The sequence below is a fragment of the Astatotilapia calliptera genome, chromosome 13 (genome assembly GCF_964374335.1).
Source record: "Astatotilapia calliptera chromosome 13, fAstCal68.1, whole genome shotgun sequence".
Classification (NCBI taxonomy): domain Eukaryota; kingdom Metazoa; phylum Chordata; class Actinopteri; order Cichliformes; family Cichlidae; genus Astatotilapia; species Astatotilapia calliptera.
This window is the reverse complement of record NC_137434.1, coordinates 22,305,230-22,327,748: the sequence shown is the minus strand read 5'-3', so window position 1 is coordinate 22,327,748 and position 22,519 is coordinate 22,305,230. Positions and strand designations below refer to the sequence as shown.

General features: G+C 38.8%; 1 protein-coding gene across 3 annotated transcripts; it reads right to left on the bottom strand.

Moving 5' to 3' along the window:
• Window positions 1-1,181: 1,181 nt before the first annotated feature.
• LOC113034862 (atlastin-2-like) lies at window positions 1,182-21,427 on the bottom strand. Of its 3 annotated transcripts, none has more exons than XM_026189979.2 (15): window positions 21,081-21,427; window positions 11,419-11,591; window positions 11,019-11,225; window positions 9,099-9,233; window positions 8,855-8,959; window positions 8,685-8,735; window positions 8,538-8,594; window positions 8,214-8,306; window positions 7,842-7,980; window positions 7,278-7,405; window positions 6,702-6,758; window positions 6,548-6,619; window positions 5,258-5,689; window positions 3,601-3,744; window positions 3,033-3,172 (listed from the first exon to the last, which is right to left on the bottom strand). In XM_026189979.2, the coding sequence occupies exons 1-14, from the start codon at window positions 21,151-21,153 to the stop codon at window positions 3,607-3,609; spliced, it is 1,860 nt and encodes a 619-aa protein (XP_026045764.1). In that variant the 5' UTR covers window positions 21,154-21,427; the 3' UTR covers window positions 3,033-3,172; window positions 3,601-3,606. The 3 variants fall into 3 exon arrangements, with proteins under 3 accessions (XP_026045766.1, XP_026045764.1, XP_026045765.1); XM_026189980.2 differs by having other exon boundaries at window positions 3,051-3,172; window positions 3,571-3,744; XM_026189981.2 differs by lacking the exon at window positions 3,601-3,744 and having other exon boundaries at window positions 1,182-3,172.
• Between the last annotated feature and the right edge of the window lie 1,092 nt (window positions 21,428-22,519).

The following is a 22,519-nucleotide window of genomic DNA, read 5'->3' as shown; positions in this document are numbered from 1 at the left end:
TCACTGAGTTTAGTCATTACATTACAGATTACAGTGGGAGGGAGTAAAATGTGAACATTTATTCCATCTTTGATTTCACCTTCTCTAAATATAGGAAGACAGCATGCTTCACATCAAGATAAAACCTGTAAATAACAGTAAATGTGAGCCTCAGCTCCTTGGTGCTGCACATGAGCCATAAGTCATTTACAATACATTAACAGACGCCTCATCTCTTAACCAGAATTCTCAATTTTTGCAACATTAAATGTGTATAGATATGTAGGAATATACGATAATCCTACAGGATAAAAACTATTTTAAGTGTATTATTTAGGAGAGAAAATGAATGTATTCTTTTCAAACTCTGGAGATTTACAATTCTAAATCACTAGTATCAAAAGCAGTGTTACCAAAAACAAACAAACAAACAAACAACCCCCTCCCCAAACATTTTCCACATTATCAATCAGGAAAGAAACACATGAACTATTACTATGTATACCATGTGCTTTATTAGTCCACCAGGTTTATGTCACAGGTGCCCTAAATCAACAGCACTGTTAATTACTAGAATCCTGTTTTATCCACCAGTATGCACAAGCCCTTTGATCAAACTGATATTTTTATCCCTAAAATATAATTGTTGTTCAAATTTGCATCCACAAAAAGGCTAAAGTATTTTTTTAAGATGCCAAATTAGTTTACTTGCATTCCTGAACAGTTGAACTGTTTAGTTTATTAATCTGACCTCAGATTTCCAGTGTGCCAGCTCGAGTATATAAAAACATGATTTCAGGTTAAACAGGGTTTTGACAGATTCCGAAAATGTTTTTGAACAGGTCTTACACAGGTCTTACACATTTGTTAAACCCTGTATGTTTATATGTAAATACAGATATTTACATATAAACACAGTGGAATCTTTTTAATCCCTTTGGCAAAATGAATGAATCCAAACCTATTGCATTCATTTAATTTGTGTTTGAAACACAAATTAAATGAATGCAAAGAAAAGTGTGGTTTCTTTTTGTTACACTTGTGTGATGATCAGATTTTGGATTAAAGGTTTGGTTAGTCTGCAGAAAATATTCACATTTCCCAGTTAAGACAACTCTTCATATACACGACATACATGTGTTGCTTGCTGGTCCTTTTAGATGCTTCCATCAAGGAATAAAAGACAAAAGGAGCCGAAAGAGTTGTGTTGATGATTTATTCTTAAGGTAAACATCTTATTCAAAAATAAATTACCAGAGATATCTTTAAAAGAGACAGACACCTTCTCCTGCCCGCGCATCACAATCTATGCTTTTCCTGTCAGATTTATTCACGCGTTTCCGCTAACGTCAATCCTCACGTGGAGAAACTAAACCTACAGCAGCAACTTATTCTTAAACCACAGACTGGTAAGTTGATCAACAAGAGAGGAAAACAAAAAAATAACCATTTAACTGATTCGCTATAAAAATGTACACAAAGTTTATTTAAATATTTAATCCAACGTACATGCCCGATTTGTAGTATGAACACATAAAAAAAAAAACCCAAAAAACAAAAGACTGTACAGTACAAGACTGGTGCTTAAGGTGAGCAGTGGATGGAATCGATGTGAAAAAGACAGGTGCGACGAGTTAAACCGACAGGGTAGATTTATTTAGATCATTTAACAGTCAAGCACATTTTATTCATTTCATTCTGGAGATTGAAGCTCTGACAGCTGCCTCAACAAAAAGGCAGGTAAAGTGTCAGGTAAGGGGTTTGGGGAGCGAGCTGAGAAGACGAGACCTACAGCACTCACTTGTGTCAGTTAAAGTAAAAGCTGATCAGCTTAGCTTCACCGACACTGGTTTCATTTGAATCATGTCTTTGTGCTAAACTAACCAGCAGCTGAGTGTTGCTTCTCATCCAACTTTCAGCAAGAAAGTGGACAAACATAGCTCCTCAAACTTAATCCTTTAATAAGGTTTATAAAAAAACAAAAGCATCAAATTTACCATAAATAATGTACAAAACATCTGAGCTGGGGCTCCCAAAGCAACAGTCAAACTTACAGCCTGTAGGTCCTAAAACTGCAAACAATCAGCACTAGTGTGACTTAAACTGAACTACCTCACTATAGCTGGACTCTAAAAGCTCCTCATGATATAACACAGCTCCTCTTAACAGCATGCAGTGGGCCAAAATCTGTCAGGTCTGTTACAAGAAGTCCAGATATAACGCGTAAAGAACAAGAGGATTGAGACTCAAGAGATAATAATGGAATATGAAACAAGCGCAAAGATGGGAGCCCAGATGTGGATTATACAAATGTTACCTGATTAACTTGTCTTCCAAATGTAGTGCAGAAAACTAATAAAGGAGGCAGACAGAAGAGAGAGAAAAAAAGAATTACAGCTTTGATTTTTATCCAGAAGTCACATTTTCAGTGGTAGATAAATGTCTTTAAATTGCCTCCGACTCAGATTTTAATTTACTTTCACTTCAGTAGAATCAAGAGAAACTTGGGCGTCACATCTTCATGAGCTTTTTAAGTCGATTAGTTGTCTGTTCTTGCAGGACAAGCTATCACCAGGCAGAAGAGGAAGTAAACTGAGCTGGCCTGTAAGACGAAATGAATTCAGTTTGCATCCAATGCTGATAACAGCTGCCCACAGCTGTGTCAGTTTTCCCTGAATTACAGCTTAATCATGATACGAGTGCAGTTCACTACCAGCATCAATCTGTGTGCGCGTGTGTGCCAGCCTTCAGTATGCATCACAATGCAGCATGGCACACTGGAGAAGATTTGTCAGGTGTTTTGGCAGGAGGCTGGACTCTGCTCAGTCAACATGCAATATCTGAGCTGAGGCACTGGGGGGCGATGAAGAGCAGAGCAGGCAGAGGGCCTCAAGTCCTCGACAGGCAAATAAAGAGGGGGGCAGCTATGTGATGAAGGACATTTGGCAGGAAAAACAAAAAAAGTGGGTCAGCTTTGGTGTTGAACTAGTTTCACAGTTCTAGGACTGAACACGCCGAGTCAGTGGAGGATGATGATAATGAAGATAACAGGTAGAGTTGAGGAGGAAGAGCATCAATCACTCTTTAACCTTGTTTGCTGCGAGCCTTGTTCTGTCAAGCTGGCTCTAATAGAGTTCATCACTGTCTGTCTCATGTTATCCCCCATGTATTGCTCAGTAACTGGCTTCAGAACCTGCAGGAGGAGAAAAAAAAAAAAAAAGGATCTGCATGAACGGATGATCAAACTGATTATCAGTTACAAATAGTCGATAAAGGAGACAGAAACTAAAAGAAAGTAGGTTAGGGAAGAAAAGCACTTAAAAGGAATGAAAACAAAAAAAGGATGTATTTTTCAAAGTGCTGACCAGGGAAACAACTGAAAACTCTTAAGACGCGTGATTCACAACAAAGCCAAGGAAAAAGAAAACCTTTGTTTCTATCCACACAGAATAAAATTATAAACCGTTTGTGCAGCCTCCGTGTCCCAGACGTGCTCCGTGCTCACACCCAGTACAAAAATCCAGCATCAACAGACTGAAAATTAAAAATCAAGAGGCCAGCAAACTGAAGGTTTTGATACAAGATATACACGTTTACGAGTCTGCAAATCCACCAGCTGACCAGCAGTTAGTTGGTCTTCTTGTAGTTGTCGTTGAGAGGAGACAGAGCTTTCAATTCCAGTGTTGCTCCTGACGGGAGGGAAGGGAGGAGAGAAATAGGCCACGCCAGGCAGCTCCTGACGGGCTCCAAAAGTTTGGAAATGACCTGAGAGGAAAGCAGGGAGGAACGGGAGAGTTAAACAGAGGGGAACCAGGCACTGATACTGGAAGAGGCCGTGGGAAAGAAGTGATGGAAAAATAAATAAAATGATAAATAAAATCAGAACAGAGAAGGAAATGATATGATGCAGGCAGACAAAAACTGGAATCAACATCGCTCACCTTTCTTACCATCCTCTAAACAGCAGGAGAGGCACAAACAGAGACAGGAAGGTTGAGTGATAAAACATTAAAAAAAAAAAAATAGGGAAGGCAAACAAACGAGGATGAAGGATGTGCTGGCTGGGTTTCACTGGAGCTCTGTAAGGTGAAGTGAATATAAGGATAACAGGATAAGAGGACAGAAAAAAAGGCTAGAAGACAAAGAGGAAGAGAAGCATGTAAGGAAGAAAATAAACCAGATGTGCACAGATATAATGAACCTGGAGAAAAATAAGCTGTTAACATAATGACTTTTACATTAAGCTTCAACTTAAACTAAATACACAAAACAGTAAGAACAAATACACAAATCCATCAGATTTATACTCTGTGGATATTATTAGAAGGATAATAATTAACTGGCCCAAGATGGACCACATAACCAATTATTCACCTGAATTATTCAAACTACTCTCACTTCATCTCAGCATCAGATTGGGCTGCAAGCTACTGTAATTTCTCTTCACTAGTTTCTCACATTTAAGTCTAGATTATACTTGTCATTCCTGGTTGACAGAATGTAAATGTAATGTGATGATATGTAAATTCTCAATGGGAGAGCCCCTGCTTCGTATGGTCAAAAACCAGCAGGCACGCAGATGTCAGCACGGACCCTCGTGCTAACAGTCTGATGATTAAGTTTGTGAACGCAGAATATATATGTGTCCCTGCTTTAGTGTAGTGCCTCACAAAAGCCCTTCTTGGAGTTTGCAAGGTTTTTTTTGGCTACTTTACAAGCAAATAGCGCTTTGACAAGTGTCTAACAAGATGCTCAAATCAAAAATGTTGTCTTTATTTGTGAAAAACAAACTACTGACTCTTTGCTGTTAGCCTTGTTCTTTCTCCCATTAGTAACCGTTGCTTTGCTGCTGCTGTATGACGCAGTGAACAGAGATACAGTTTAATAGATCAAATGGTTGTCAATCTGTCTCTTTTGAGTTACAACTGGCTGATCATTATGCTTGATGAACACTCATGCATCGATAAGGTTCATAATTGTACGTTTCGGTTTAAATGTAAAAAGGACAAACCTCTATTGCAAACTGATCTTTGGTGCTTCTGCACTATGATTTCCTTCTTATTGGCTAGCTTTCAGTATATAAAGGCACTGAACTATTACTGATTTTTGGACTTAAAAAAAAAAAAGGAATGCCACAATATCAACAAAAAAATAAAACAAACAAACAAAAAACCACCATAAAAAATTAGGAGATGAAAACCAAGCCAGTCGATTGAAGTCTGTGCACACACACAGAGACACACACACTTTTCTCCCTCCTCTCACACTGTCTACCCACCTGCACCCAGAGTGCTTCTGCCACCTCATCAATAATCGTTCCCACCTCCCGAAACTCTCCTGAGTACTTCACGTAACCCCAGGCACAGAGCGACAGCAGCGCCACGCCCATGACCAGGTTAGCCAGTGTGGCTAAGGTGCTCAGGCCGATGAAACCCGTCACTCCAGACACCACATAGGTGATGAACATGAGAGCGAAAAGCGTGGCAGGGGTGCGTGCTGCGTAGAAGATGTTTTTGCCTTCGTTCTGCTTGGAGAGGTTGGTGTAGGTTTCCTCCAGCTCTGACTCCAGCTGATTCTGGTAGCGCTGGCAAAACTCCTTGCCCCCCATTTTCTTCACAGAGCGGAAGTAAGACACAGAGTAATCGCGGATCTCCTCGTGGCAGCGCTTCAGATCAGCCGGGGCGACGTAAGGCTTGTCCCCACCGCAGACCTGTAGGGAGGAGGAGATGATATCAGGAGAAAGTCTTTCCTTCTAAATTTTTATTTCTAAGTAGTATGAAATTCTAAGTCATTCTGTTTGTTTGTTGGTACCTTATTACATTTACACAGGAAAATATTTACTGTATTTTCCTGAGTCAGTCATGTAAAACTAGTCAGCAAGATAGTTTTCATATACTTAATGCATCCATGCAAATACTTGACTGCGATACTATGAAAATTAGATCGATCAGAATTACCAGCACTCAAAGTACAGCACTGTGAAAAGAAAAAGAAAAAAGGAAGGACGCTGCAGTGATTTACTGAAACATGGTCGAACGTACATAGAAATGCACTGATAAGGCAAAGGCAGAGTTTGTACAATTCTAATGGACTTAAGGGCAGGGATAGCTCAGTAGGTAGAGTCGTGGCCCCATGATCGGAAGGTCGGGGGTTCGATTCCCCTGAACAGCTACCCTGAGGTACCCCTGAGCAAGGTACCGTCCCTACACACTGCTCCCCGGGCGCCCAATGGCTGCCCACTGCTTCACTGAGTGAATGGGTTAAATGCAGAGAGGGATTTTCCCCACGGGGACCAATAAAGTACACTTTCTTTCTTTCTTTTCACTTTATTATTCACTGTGAGGATTTTTTCTATCCAGGTACACTCTTACTGCACTGGCAATGTCTCAGGGATTATTGTCAGGCTGGAAAATGTAGCCTGAAACTTATTGCCCAAAATGCCAGGTGATTATCAGGTAGGAAGCGCAGGTCAATTAATAAGGCAGTGATATTCCCATATTTGCTCCCTGGACTTGGGCACCTTTTAGACTTCATTCATGATGAATATCAGGGATAAACCGGTCCTTACCTGCTCCATTTTCTTGCTGTACAGGTCTTTGGCTCCTGCCACAGCTGTCAGGTTGTTGGCCTCTGCTGTTGCCTATCAAAAAAAATGAAAGACAAAAAGATTGAACACAACCCTAATCAAAATGAGATGACTTAAAAGATTCCCAATTACTGACCTGCAGCATGGTCTTTGGGTGAGGCAGCTCCTCTCCCTGGTAGATCTTTATGTAAGCCTGCAGGAAAGAAAAATGAGTCTCAGCATCACCAAAGTGTTTCTTTAGTTAACACTCTGGCAGGTAGGTGACTTAACAAGTACTCCAAGTAAAAGGCTGATGTTATCTTTAAAAATGACTTAATACTGCAAAAACCCCTAAATAAAATTTAATGCAAGTATGACTGGGCACACTTATTTTGGAAAGTTGGAGAAATGAAATCTGATGACAAAGAACTGAATACTTTTGTCAGTGAGACCACAGTTTACCAAAAGCTCTGGATTGCTATGTGTCGTTTATTCACTCTCAAGCTTTTGTGATTTATCAAAAAAAAAAAAAAAAAGGCAGAAGGGTGTACAATTTGAAGCTTTGTATTTGTAGTGCAGGAGGTCAGTATGAAAAGCACTGGAATCATTTGTGCAAGCAGCTGTAATCCTGTATACACTGAGACCTCTGTCGCTTTTTAAATGTAATTTTATCTTAACAACAATAGGTCATATTTTGGTCATAGACTGGTATTTATTTAAAATTATGCACCACCTTGAAGTACTCCAGAAGATCTTTGCAGGTGACCTTGTTGCCTCCGATCTCTTTCTCTACCAGCTGACTCGGCGCCAGAAGAAGAGGCACGAGCTGGGCCAACTCTTTTTTGAAGTCTTCATCAATGTCTAAAACATGGAAAGTTATGTAATTTCAGTCCAAAGAGCTATGGCAACATAATCCTAGAAGTAAAACTTGGCACTCTGAAGACACGTTGTAATTCTCTTTTTATCAGTATTAGCAAGGGTTAGGACAGCTATCATTTTTGAAGTTAGAAATACCACTCAAACAATTTTCTCTCTCCGTCTCTCTCTCTCTCTCTCTCTCTCAGGTTTCTGGTTTTAAGCCTGACAGGGACAATGCCATGCATAAATCCATGGCAGTTGACTGGTTGAAAAACTGCCATGAACAGGAAAGGGAGTGACAGCAGAGTTGAAACTGGCTGAGGTAACAGCTACAACATATAGGCGCCAATCTGCAATGTTTTGAGCAGGCTCCGTGTACAACCAGCACCTACCACGTCTTTAGCCATTAGTCTACATTACTACTGTGCCTTGTTCTCACCTCTCAGCCTGCCGTCAAATTTTGGGTTAGTAGCCACCTTCAGGCCAGGATGTGGCAGCAGGAAGCAGTTGATGTTGGAGAAACAGTGCTGGATATGATTTCTCACATTCTGCAACTCTTCATGTTGATTATGTTTAACCTGCATCGACACACAGTGAAAATGTGAGCTTGTTACTGACTTTGTGTTTTTCAAGAAGAGATACGCCATCCATAACAGGAACATTGTTAAAATTATTTGTGCTGCAGGAAGCAATAATCATTGTGTGAACATCAGGGTATGGTATGGTAGGTTTCTTCTGTCTAGAAGCCTGTAACCTCCGACACTTTTCCCCCCTTTTATTTTCTGAATCTGCGTTGAAATATAATTCTCACCTGCAATCTTTTATCCAGAAATTCATTGCCTCCTTTCATTCCATAACAGAATTCGTAAGGAAAACACCAATCCCGAATGAGGAACATTAGAGACTAAAAGAGAAAACCAACAGTACAGAAACTCAGAGAATATCTTTCATTTTATGAAAAAAAAAATAAACAAAACAACAACATTGTAACTGAAATAAATGAGGCTATTTTTCTTCTTTTTTTAGTTTTTTACTTGTCCACACTACATTTGTTTTCAGTAAAAGGGCTGACTCAAACCTCAAACAATGTACACTGTGAATTGCAACAAACACAGCGAAAAGAAAAAGCCAGTACCTGGAAAGGTTTCTCGGACACCTCTTCCATTGCAAGACGGCCATATTCAGTGAAGAGCTTCATATGAAAGGAAAAATAAATGACGATGAAAGAACTGAATATTCTGATGGTACTTTTTGGTGAGAGAAGAAACAAAATGACACAAACCTGGAGGTGCTGCAGGTCATCCTCTTGTATGTTTGAAGAGAGATTGTACACCTGAAAGAACCAAAAACAAAAAACAGAACTTAAATGTAATGCAAGGCTTGCATCTTAATATGTTAAAATAAATATGTAAATATATTATATTTAAAGAAAAGACATGCTTTGAATATCACCTGAACAGAGCTGGTCATTGTGCTGAGGGCAAAAACTGTAGCACTGTCCTTTATGGTAGACTGACTGTCAAATGCTCCTTGTGTGTCAACAAGGAGCACAGCAACCTGTCGGGATGAGATTAAACGAGTTCAAAACACATTCAGCACAAGTTTGTGTTGAAATGCTTGAAAATTCATTAACAAAATATTAAAATAACTGTTCATGATAAATATGTCTGGCAATGAGTGGAGGTGTTGTATCTACCTTGTCACCATCAGGCTTCTCCACCACAAACACTTCACTCCAGACCTGAATTCCTGTGGTTTCCCTCTCACACCCTCCTCTCCAGGTGAACCCAGTCAGGGGCTCATCATTACCTCCTATCCATGAGTCTTTATCCTGAAAAGGAAAGATTCAAGATGAGACAGAGAAGGGAACAGAGGGAGATGAAAACCAAGGTTGTTTGTCATCTAGATCCATGTGAATTCCTGTCTAAGACTGGGAGAGGATGAAAGATAAAAGTGAAAATTGCACAGGTACACTGCCCAATGGGGCCGAACCCGAGGTCTTTTGTCAGTGCAGTGTGTTGTAACGTTTCTGGAATGGTGCATGTAAGACTAATGCAGTATGCCAAATGAAGGAAAAGCAACCAAAGGTTAATCACCATCAACATGTTTTATAGCATCTATGATGATTACAGCAACACGTTTCAACTAAACATTGTTCAAAGAGATATCAACACAAGCTGAACAAACAGATGAATAAAAAATGATTTCTTAATGTAGAATAAAAAAATGATTTCTTAATGTAGAATTTCACATAATATAGTATATTTTTGCCAGTCAACTGCTGTGATTGCGAGCACAAACGTCAATTAATGGTAACTCTTTGTGACAATGAATGTTTATCCCACTGACCACAAATAGGAAATGCAGCTTCAAAGCAAATGTGTGATTTAAAGGTCAGAGTACATCAGAGTACTGATTCCCCATTAGTACATATCTGTGCAGTGTCCAAGTGTGATGTGATGACAGATAATAAATACCTGCAGACAATACTCCCTGTAATAAAAAGGAAAAAAACAAAAAAAAGCTGCACACACTTATTAAGTCTAGTGGTACCATTAAGTCATGAATAAACTTGAATTAATTATCAATAACTTCATGAATGCCCATGTTCATGCCCAACAACTTTGAGAAATACCATACTTGCAACACCCTTTTGTATTTCCTGGTATGTGTTCACGTGTGTGTTATTTGAAAATAAGTGTAAGGTGATCCTGACTGCTTCTGTGTGTCCAACTGCTGTTAGAGGGGCTCAAAGACTCACCGTTTACACTTCTATAGGAAATAAACAAGATACTGTGCTCACGTGGACCACACTCAAAATCTTACTCTCCTGGTTCAGCAAGTATCTCAGTACAAAATCAAAACTGGAAGCACTCGTCTTTGCACGTCACCTGTGCATGCAAGTACTAGTTGAAGTGTCCTCTGCTGTCCTTGTTCATTTCTACCCAATTTCACAATCTCTACTGACTGAAAATGTTACTCAATAGTCACCCTTTGAGCAAGGATAAACTCTTATGTTTACTTAGCTCATGTAAACACATCTTGGGTTCAAAATTAGCACTAATCTATATCTCAGCTCAGTGAAACTGTGTACAAATGAAAGTAGTAAATTTTATATATGAGGAGACATCAATTTGACTGTCTTTATTTATATCTAAAGAATATCTTTAATGCTCCGGGTTGTTGTACCAATATGATTAAATAATGACTCTTTAACAACAACAACAACAACAGGTCTGACACAGTGTAATTTAATGAGCTTATCCCAGAAGTCATAGGGAAAGTAGTGGATTACAGCCTGAACAGGTCTCTAGTGTATGTCCAGGACTAATACAGAAAGACACATTCATTCATGTTCCCATACTCTATGGCCAGCTTAGAATTACTTCCATGTCTTTGGACTGTAGGAGGAAGCCAGAACAGCCACACGGGCTGAGAGAAAAAGATGCAAACCTCAGACAGAAAGAGACAGCTCAGAAATGCATGTTGGTTGACATTTCTTTAAATATTTGGAAAATGTAATGCAACTAATATGTGTACCTTTAAAATTTTATTTTATTTTATTTTATTTTTTAAATCCCTACTACAGAAAGTGTAAATACAACAGTCGTCTCACCCGGTTGTGCATGTAGCGCAGCATGAAATCCAGCAGGAAGGACTTTCCCTTCCTAAAGGCTCCAGCCACAGACACAACAACCACGTTCAGGTCCTTCACATGTTTCTGCAGCAAGACTTCCTCCAGTGCCGTGGCGTTCAGCTCAAAGTTGTGCTCATTTGCCTGGACAATCTGGATGGGCCCGGCCACTTTTTTCTCTTCCACAGGCTGAAGACACAAGTTTGCAAACAGTCAGGTTTGTCGGGGAGGTTCAGGTGATTTTTGTAGTGACCCTCAAAGAATTCAGTTGGTCACATTATTCTCCTAAGTGTTGCTTACTTCAAACATTTATAAAAGTATTGTTATATTTACATATCCTAAATCTCATTAATAGACTAATATGGTAGAAAACACATCAAACCTTCACATCTTTTTCTTGACTCCCTTCCTTTGGTTGGGGGGTGGGACTGATATTTTTGCCCAAATCCATGGTTCTGGGAAACAAATCATTGTCATCTTCAGATTTCGCTTCAGGTTTTGGAGCCTTGCGTTGGGAAATGGTGCAATCTTTGAATCCATTGACACCTTTAGAGCCTAAGACCAAATGGAGATAAAAAGCTAAAATGAAAGTGGTTACATAACACCATGCTAGATGATAAAAGATAAAGTGAGAAACGGGACTTTTGCGACCAGCTTATTTTCTAAGGAAAAGCTTACTTCCTTATTTCTAAGGAAAATAACTTCCTTTAGACTACTGTTCTGTAAAGCTAGAGAGAGAAAAAAAGAAATGCCACATGGATCAAACTAAAGACGGGACTCTTTCCAGCTTTGTGTATTGGGCTAAATACTGCTATCCACTCTGGTTCCCTTCAACTAGGTCAAGCTCTAAAATAGCTATGTGTTGAAAAATCACAAAGGGCCAGGAAAAAAGGACAAGTAAAGTAAGTCAGCAGGACAGTGCTTTTAGTGTTGTTCTCAGCCTTTTCCCCAAAATGTCCTGTAAATATTTACTAACTCTTAAATCCCTTTCCTTAAAAACTGACTTCTTCCTGTATCATTGGCATAAAGGCAGTAAACATGAGTTTGATGAACTCCAAAATCTATTATTTACAGATGAATGGCTTCTTGCATCTTTGAATGACATACAAAATCATCTTTTAAAACAAAAACATTGTATCATTTTTTCTTTTAAAGATTCAGAATATTCACAGGTAAAGGCTAAAATGACACTATTTAAATATACAGTTCACTGTGTACTTAAATATAAATTATTGACAGCCTATGAAACAGGTTGGGTTACAAGCCATTCATACCAAGTTGTCTCAGTCACGTCTGTCACAAGATTCAAATGGGCTGTCTGGAAAGCAACGTGACCAGTCTCTTCTAATTTGCTTGGCATTCTTGATAAGTACATGACCTCCATCGAAGTCCTGATATTTACAAAAAAAATGTATAACTATGAGCTCCTGCTTCATAAACACCATCAAGATACTAAGCATTTATCAGGAGTAACAAAACTGACAATACAAGATAAGACATCACAATTATGAAAGTGGAAGGTTATGCATTACTTGTGTGTTTAACTGAAAAACAAATGGAGCAATTATACACAACTTCTTCTATTCATGACCACAAGCTGTGCCATTAGTCATTTTACAAGAAAGTTATTTTAAAAAGCGCTATCACTTATGTATAACACAAATTTCAGTCGAACATTTTAACTAAACAAGAAAGTCAAGTCTTGAAATTAATAGTCTGTTTTGCGAGTCCGTGGCCTCTTACAGAAATTGAGCATGTTTTTAGATAAAGTGGAAATCCTAAAGAAGAAGGAAAAAAAAAAAAAAAAAAAAAGTTGTGCAAGTACCGGTAGAGCATGTACACAAAAGATTTTTTTTTTTTAAATCAAGAAAAATGCCAAAATTGAATTATTTGCTGTTCTTCAAATGTGAGAATACACAGATTTTAAATTTAATTTAATTTAATTTTTTTTAAAAAAGGAAATAAATATTTTTGAAAATGACTTTGGTTACAGGTCTTTTCTCAGGGAAACAAAGCCAATCAGGAAATATTCAGAGCACATGACCAGAACATCAGCTAACAGAGGGCTTCAGTTGTGACAGTTGTGTTCACTGCTGGCAGCACAGCAGTGAACACAGCCAGCACAGAACAGTTGGCGTGCTTTAGAGAATATAAGCAGCTGCAGCAAGGAAAGCAATGGTGGAAAGTAACAAAGGTGATTATTCTTTGTTTAAGAGCATACTAAAAACTAGCTCAGATCGGCAGCCATTTGGGCAGTTATGTTTGATTGTGAAATACACAAATAATAGAAATAACGCCTCAACTTCTTGCAGAACTTTTAAAGCAACTAAGGAGCAGTATTTCCTGTGAGAGACACCCATTAAGTGTGGACTTAGGGTTTAAGCTTAACTTCATATACATTTTAAATGTTCAAATTAAGTTTTATAACCAAGTTTTTCCTAGCTCAAAATTGGATTTGGGAGTGGCTTTGCATGCAAGCGTGATTGACTAAATATCGTTGAAGCAAAGAATGTGTCCTGCCTTACTTAACTGAACCTTTTTCCTGTTATATTTGTCTACCTAATTCTTTACTTCTATAATAAATTTCTATTTGTACCAAAGTAAAGGAAAGGGAAAATTTCTGAAATGTATAAGGTTGTAGAAAGTTCTGTGGTGATGGGTCAAACTTTTCTAATGGTGTGATACTTGGACTTCTAAGCTCCTCATCTATGATGTCTTGCTTCTTTTCTTTCTGTAATATTCTACTTCTACTAATAATGTGGATCTTTGGACTTTACCATTAGTCTAATATTTTGGAACCTTACGCTAGGTTTTCAGGGTTCAACAACACTGTTTTTCAATGTTTTCTCACAAAGGAGAAGCAAACAATCAATTTTTTTTTTTTTAAATAACCTGAAGATTAATTACAGCTGTCTAACAGTTTAAGCTTTTGAGAACATCAGGTGATATTTCTTAAGAGAACAACTGTAAATAGGACACCCAAAGACCCTCTTGGAGCTGCAAACGGGCCACAGCAGTGTTGTAAGCACAGGGCAGTTACAGTAATCTCCTCTGCACACAAATTAGCCCTGAGCATTTCCTTAGTCTGTGGCACTGCAGGTTTCCATCAAGACCAAAGCAACACTTAGCAGAATGAAGTGGCACAGACTGCAGAGACCTACACAAAGACACTATTCTGCTAGGACTGTGAGGGGCCTATGTTGCAAAACAAAAACAATACAGGCCGAGTATGCAAGAAAGCATAACAGACAGTAAAACCCCATTAGCTCTGCTGATATGTGCACTCACTACAACACTTCATGATATATTAGCAAATGCACTGCCCTGCTCCTCCGCTTCCAGAAAATGAGGACAGGCCTAAAATTAGCCTCCTTAACTTGTTATCTTATGATGGCACAGAGCAGATGTTAACTGGCTTACACGATTCCCTGACACACAATTGATGATGAGGAATTTGCATCACACAAGCATAAAGCAGCACACAAATCCTAGAGATATGCATGACTAGTTGACAAGCCATTTAAACACTAGATCCCTCATTAGATGACGTTAGAAGACAAATTCTTCTTATTTTCTTAATAAGTGTAAGTGTTAATTAGGGCTGCCACGATTAGTCGACTAGTCACGATTATGTCGACTATTAAAATCGTCGTCGAAGCTTTGTAAGATCACAAAGGACGCAGGAATGAGTAGTAGGATTTAAGAGTGTAATAACGGACTGAAACAGAAGATGGCAGCACTGCATGTACAAGGATGCCAGCTGCCATTAAACCCCGAAGAAGAAGAAGAAGCTGTGTCCCAGAATTCATAGCGCAGCTGTCAACAATGGCGGCAGCTAGTTAGTTTTAACTTTACTCTTATTATTCTTTCTGGGTCACAAAATAAACGTTTAACATATTTTCAGGCGAGAATGTAGCTGTGTAAACCTCAAATATCTGCTCAGTTTATCAAGACACCACATATTTTCAAAAGCGCTCCGACGTTTTCGGAGACGTCTGTTACCCACTAGCTCGTTAGCTAGGCGGGGGCAAGGCTAACTAGAGCCGTGAGAACACTGGACTCCCGGCAAATCGTTTTCAAACCCACCGCCGTCTTTCACTAGTCAGGTTAAACATATATATAAGTCACTTAGATAACTTAAAAATGTTATTGTTTGGCTTTCTTTAGTATTTTATTTGTTCCTGAGTAAATCAGTTTGGCTGAGATTAAAGTTATAGTTTTTGCACAGCTAAAACTGTCAAGCAGACAGCTGATTATCAGAAGTGTGAGACGCTGGAGAATATACTCCGGTGTCCTGTTATATTTTAGAAAGCAAGGAGTTTATTAAACTTCACCGAAACAATCTGCAAATTTCATTAAAAATTAATAAACTACCATCTTGTCTTTATTTTTAGTTAGCACAAACACTTCAAGCTGTAAGCTAATGATAGTTATATAAGACCAGATGCTGCTGGTGCAATAAGCTGTACGCTGTACGTCCAATGGATGATGATCTGATTAGTTGACTAATCGCAAAAATAATCGGTGACTAGTCGACTATCAAAATAATCGTTTGTGGCAGCCCTAGTGTTAATGTGAAACAATCCCCATCAGTTAACTATTGTTTGAAATGCTCCAATGCTACTCGGGATGGATTGAAACATCTCAATTTCTGTGACAGAAAGATGTAAACAAGCAAAGTGTAAAACAACCATGCAAACCAGTGCTGCTTGTGGTGTAGTCAGCTCTAATCGGCACTGGAGCAATATGTAAACACAATCAGGACACTAAAGGGCAATTTATTCCTCTGTGATCAATCTATGTACAGAATGCAAGTCTGCAACTGACCAATACTGCTGCTAGAACTAATACTTGTGCATTGTGTGCCTGCAGTGATCTGTAGTTATGCCGTCGAAATCTGAATAATGGCGGAAAGATTAACAAGAAATGTAAAGGAAACAATAGTATAGTACAAGATGTTGTCATTTGTAGAGGTGAACATTAGGGGTGGGTTTTTATAATCGATTCATCGATTAAAATCGATTCTGGCTTGGATAACGTAAAATCGATTCATTAAAATCCTGAATCGATTTTTTAATATAAATTTATTTTGTCCGAAATGCCAGAATCTCTGGTGACATCTCACAAAATTTCAAGAACCACCAAACAGTAAATGAGAGCAGGTACAGGGATTCTTCACATAGACTTAAACACAGGGCGTGACCCGCGGATCAGAATCAGTTAGATGTCGCCTTTCTCACAGTCGGGGCTGAAAGTGAAAGCCGACAGCTCGCTGATCCGGGTCCGCGCTTTGTGTTCACGCCCTTTATGCGCTGATTCTAAGGCTGTTAGTTTGATCTCTCTCCAAACAATATTGACCGAACCAGCAGCAAAAGAAGATCCAAACGCTTCACATAAACATCGTCATGAATTCACTCTTTTACTGTTTTGCTTCCATTGCGATGCGCAGCTCTCTCTCTCTCCCTCTCTCTTTCTCTCTCTCTCTCTCGAACAGTTTTGCTTTCTTCATTATTCGCTTGCTTGTTACGCACAAGTCTACTGTTGTTTACAGCGCTGTCGGCCGCTGTTTTTTTCCCTTTTACATTCTTCCGAAAAGAAAACCTCATTTCTGCTGTTCAATACTGAACAAATTTAAACTTTTTAAAATTATTCAAAATGCAAAATGCTTAGCCGTGTCTCTAATAAAACCGCTGTAACGTCAGAGGTAATGTTCATTAATTAATGGTTTTCTTTCGTTTTTGATGTACTGCAGAATATTTTTTATAAAATCCCAGGCCAGGAAAATCACCTACATGTTTTTCTGTGTTTTATCTTCAGCTACTTTGACACAAAGGCATCTGCTGTGATGCTCACAGCTTGGATAAAGTCTTGCGAGTGTCAGCTTCCTTTTTATAGATACAAAAATATGTAAATGTACTGATCTGAATTATATTTCTGACTGTCAAAATTTCCCAGATTTAAATTGAATCGAATCGAATTAAATCGAATCGTGGATCGAATCGATTCGGGACCTTGTGAATCGGAATTGAATCGATTCTAGAAATCAGTGACGATACCCAGCCCTAGTGAACATCAGGTTAGTGCAGTAAGGTTTCCGAAGCATTACACAGTTATCTTTAACTATCAAGTGCAAGAATAGTATGCAAGGTAGCCTACATCTCAGCAGCATATCCCAAATGAGCTTCCCTGCCCTCACCCCCTCCCCTCGACTCCTGCACTACATCTGAGGCAGACTTTGATAAAGCTACAGTCCAGTAACTTAAGCAGCTGTCTAAATATGGAATGTTTCCTACTTTAAACAGGCAATATCTGTGTAGGAGTGCAAAAATTACAAAGAAACTGGCCTTTGGGAGTAAAACTGTACTATAAAAAGAAAACATATCCAGTTAGTCAAGCATGATTAAACAATTAACATTTCTAGTTGAGTCACAAGAAAGAAAAATGGCATTTAAAGTGTTGGGGGGAAAAAAAGGAGAAAATTTCAAGCAAAAATCTACTGTTGCAACCACAGATTAGTAACACCAGCTAGTCACAAGCTTGGTTAAAACTCCTTCTTCCAGCCATAGCACATCCAGAATATACATGTTAACTACTAGGTGATACTTTTTTATTCAATGCATAAAGAAGGAGGAGTTCACTGTAGGCTATTAAGATGCAGCTATGCTAAATTCCCTGCACTCCAACACTAAAAGACAACCTGACTTGGCCTCTCTGGACACGAGTCAACAAGGGGAAATGTTGAGTTGCAGCAAGCAGACCAATGTGAAGTCTGCGAGGACAAAGTGCAGATTAAGAGCAACCGGAGTGAATGTTGTTGTTGCCACAGAGTCAGCTGGTGTGTTCCAAACTAGACATAAGGGTTATCACGATAAGGATTCCTGACTGTCACAGCAGCAACTCTTTAGTATTCAGTCAAATATTTTGAATTGGTTTAACAAATGTACGCTGCATTAAACTGCTGACAACAGACCATTTTCTACATTTGTAAAACAAGTTGAAGTTATGGCAACATAGACGGGAAAGATGTGACAGGTTTTAACAACATTTAACATTAACTGTAGATTTCAACATACCATTATGACCACAGCTCAGTAAAACAGTGAAAAGTATCATGGGCAAGTTAACAGTCCAATTTAGACCAATAGCTATTATATGATGGTTTATGGTGAAGCTGCAGCCTCTCCTTTCTGTTACACACAGCTGGTAGCAAAGATATAGCACACCACTTCTGTTCACTGTATTACTGAAGGAACTGTTGCAGGTAAAAGCCATTACAATCTTTTATCAAACCGTCTGTTTAACAGGGTTAAACATGAAAAGGATATCTTGTTGCCTGACCACAGTCTTAATGAGGTAAAATGAAAATTGTCTCTATGCAAACTGCTGGTTTAGCCTGGCACGATCTATAAAAAATGGCAGATTTCCTGTAAAATTTGCTGCATGTTGAAATCAATCCTTCCACACCTCTCTTTCTACCTGTAAAGGAATATAGATTTAGTTGCCTTATTTATTTTTGCAGGTTTAGACTATTTATATGACATCTAGCTCTCTCAGGGGTTATCTATTGATGTAAACAGTTATCTTACTTAACAAAATGTTTTTTCATGTTATTTATGGTTATTTGATAACCAAACGTGTATTTTAAGGTTAAGTAAACTAAACCCAACTTTTAAGACCAAAGTACTTACGATTGTTTTTTTGTACTTTTTATATTTTACATTTATATTTATTATTGAAACTTGCACCAAGGGAGTGGCACTCCAATTTCGTTGTACTCTGTACAATGACAATAAAAGGCTATTCTATTCTAAACTGATTAAAAGTATTTTTATCATAGTCCTGTGGATTTTTCCTTTTATGGGAAGGTCACAATCCCTTTCCTGGGTGTCAAAAAACTTTTGTACCCTAAAATGAAATCTACTAAAAAGTTATGCTATAAAAGATTGCGGTAGTAGCCTATGTAGTTTTAGCAGACAATTAAATATACTGTACTGTGAAAAAGTATTTGCCCCTTTCTGATTTATAACTAAAAACAAACAAATTTTAATATTAGACAAAGATATTCTTTTTTTTTAATGATTTAATTTATTAAGGGAAAATTAGCCCCAAAACACCTGATGTGTGAAAAAGTAACTGGTCCCTAACCTAACACCTGGTTGTGCCACACACAGGGCTTATAACAATGAGTCTTACTTCACTGTGGAGGAATTTTTGCCCACTCTTTTTTCGCAAGTGCTTTAATTCCGCCACACAGGAGGGTTTGAGATTGAACAACCTGTTTAAGGTCATGCCAAAGCCTTTGAATTGGATTTAAGACTGGACTTGACTAGGTCACTCCAAAATGATTATTTTTAAACTATTCAGAATTGGACTATTCTGGTGTGTTTCAGATCATTGTACTGCTGCATAATGTGAGTGCGGTTGAACTTGCTAGTCACATAGTCTCCTTCAGGATTTCGTGGTAGAGAATAGAATTTATGGTTCCATCAATTAGAGCAAGTAGGCCAGATCCTGACTTCCAAAAAGTTTAAATTTTTGTTTCATCAGAACACAGAATACTTTCCCAAAGGCCACTCCTGGGAAAGCTCGCCACTGCTCCAAGTTTACTCCATTTGTTTATAATGGCTCTTACAGTGAATTACTGGAGTTTCAAAGCCTTGTAATCCTTTCCAGACTGATCGATGTCAATGATTTTGTTTCTCATTTGTTGAGTTTCAGTAGAGTTTTCCTTGATGTGTTACTTTTTAAGACATTTTAGCCGACTTCACTTTGTCAGACAGGTTCAGTTTGCATAATTTATTTATTCAACAGGTCTGGCAGTAATCAGGGCTGGGTGTGATTAGTGAAAGGTCACAAAAATGTGTTTAGTCATATTTTATAAGGGAGGCTACTTACTTTTTCCACACAGGGCCAGGTAGCTAACCTTTTTTCCATTAATAAATTACATCCTCATTTAAAAACTGAATATTGTATTTACTCAGGTTATCTGTGTGACAAATGTGTGGGGAGGGAAAATAAAAACACAAATGGCAAAACCACTTTCCTCAGCACGGTATAGAAGTTGCCCACTGGGATGAAAAGAAGGCTTAAGAAGCTTTATCACAAAGACATGTTATCATCATCTGGAAAACGTTAAATTCTCTCGTTTGTGTTAAAATTGTTAATAAGTCAGAGCTTTGTATTACATCACAACTACACTCAATGGCAATAGGCTAATGTAACTCTGCCAAGGAATATACAAAATACATAAAATTCAATACAAAAAACCTAAATGAAAAAGGAGACAAATGATCTACATTATCTTCATAGGTTCACGGCTATGATATTTTTATTTTCTGCTAAAAAACACAAGCAAATGCAGATCTGATTGGCAATTACCTTGTTTAGGTCTGCTAACAAAGTGAGCAGACTACTTATAGGGTATGTAAAAATATCCCAGTCATTAGTGGGATGAGATTAGCGCGACGTTACTCGATTTGTATTGCCTACAATCCGGTTTAAGGACATTGGTTTCAAACTTAAGAATGAAAGCACTTTAAGGCAGTTTATAGTGAGCATGCAGGATGTGGAAAGTTTAAAAAAAAAAAAAAAAAAAAAAAGCGCGGACAAGCCGTGGGTCCTTCCTGAAACCAGGTGAAAGTGACGGCCCGGACAAACGAGCAGACAGGTGTCGCGTTTGAATTTTGTATCCGGGTCGGAATCACTTTTCTACAGCTGCGTTTTCTCCCCAAGTTACTTAAGAAAAAACCCACACTTTAACAGTGAGGACTCAAACCCTCATTTCAACTCAAGTAAAATTCGCAGACTTTAAACCAAGTTGCCTCTGTTTGCGAGCTACACTAGACACATTCTGGCTGGGGCATTTGGCAGGACACCACGGGTCTCTCCAACTGAAAACAGAAACGTCTGGCTAACGGTAAACCCCCCTGACTGGGACAAAGACCACCGAAACATAAACACTTTAACTCGTAAACGCTGTCCCGGCTTCACTCTCCCCATCAGCTCGCTGTCACACGTATTTTCGCACAAATAAAAATACTTTACCTTTGCCATCGAGTCCGTGGCTATAGTTGTTCTCCAAGTGAGTTCTGTTAACCAACCCGCTCTCCGCCGCCATCTTGGACTACTGAAACCTACCGTTGCTGACGTCAAAGGAGCGTCTTTTTTTTTTTTTTTTTCCTCGCGCACTCTGCTGAAGTTATATCCCGCCCCGTGGCTGCTGCCGCAGCAATGCAAACTATTTACAGATATCCCAGAGGCAAAACAAGTGTTTCTTTAATTAGTTTACAGCACACGTTCAACTAATCATTGCACCAATTCAAACTTTAAATTTCGTCCCCCTGACACCAGCATAAAGTCTGATTTCAGGGGCGTACCAATGAGTTCTCTCAACCCCCTGTTGCAGTGATTCCCAAAGTGTGAGCTGCAGCCCCCTGGTGGGCATTGACAGCACTTCTATTGGCATCTAGGGTTTGTTTACTACAAAAATATAATTTAAAAAGTATAGTTATTCTTTATTTATTGAAGATATCAGGACCTCTGTGGGGGATTAGCACCTCCAAGTTAGAGGCCATGACTCAATTAGTTGCTGCAGTTCAACTGGAGTTCAAATACCTTATGGTCTTGCTGTTGTCTGGTGCATCATTAGCATCAGTGTGGATGCTGTACTGGTCTGCAATGGACACTTTTCATTGCTTTTAACACTTGTTACTCTTTCAGTTCTTTGTACATTATTATTTTGCTCTTCTCAGCAACAGCATAAGCAAGAATAGCCAACAGACCAGTTGTACCAAATGCTTTGTACATTGCTTCCATCATACAACAGAGAACTCTGCTGGTAGACAGGTCATTCCAAAACTGCTGCAAAAGTTGAAACAGTCAGCTTTTAAATACTCCAGGGAGACTGACCAATAAACCTCACCTACCAGGATCCTGCAAGATACCACAGAGGGACAAGCAGTGGAAATCAAAGCCAATAGAGGACTGAAAGAATGAGATGGTAGATACATGTGAGGGAAATAAGCTTCCTCCTGAAGGTGTCTGTGCTTTTCCTTTTCAGATAGCATTAGGAACTGGGTCATTCAGGAGGAATTCAGAGAGTTGCTACTCCTCGTTATTGAAAAGGAGCCAGTTAAGATAGTTGGACAACCCAAAGGAGTTTTGGGGCATGTCCTCTTTGGACATGGGAGGAGGCCATGGTTAGACCCAAGGCACACTGGACAGATTAAGCATCTAGACTGGCTTGGGAATGCCTCAGCATCCCATCAGAAGAGCCAAAGAAGATGGTTGTGGGTCTCTTTTTAGACTTAGTTCCAATAGAATCCCAACTTCACATAATTTAAAAAAACATGTTTACAGCTTAATAAAAAAAACTGTTTTAGAGTCCATGCATAGTTTCTTTTTGTAATGTTATACAAAGAGTCAGGAAATGTGATGAGAGCTACATGTCACACATTCAGAGCTGCTGCTTTAACCTGGCCGTG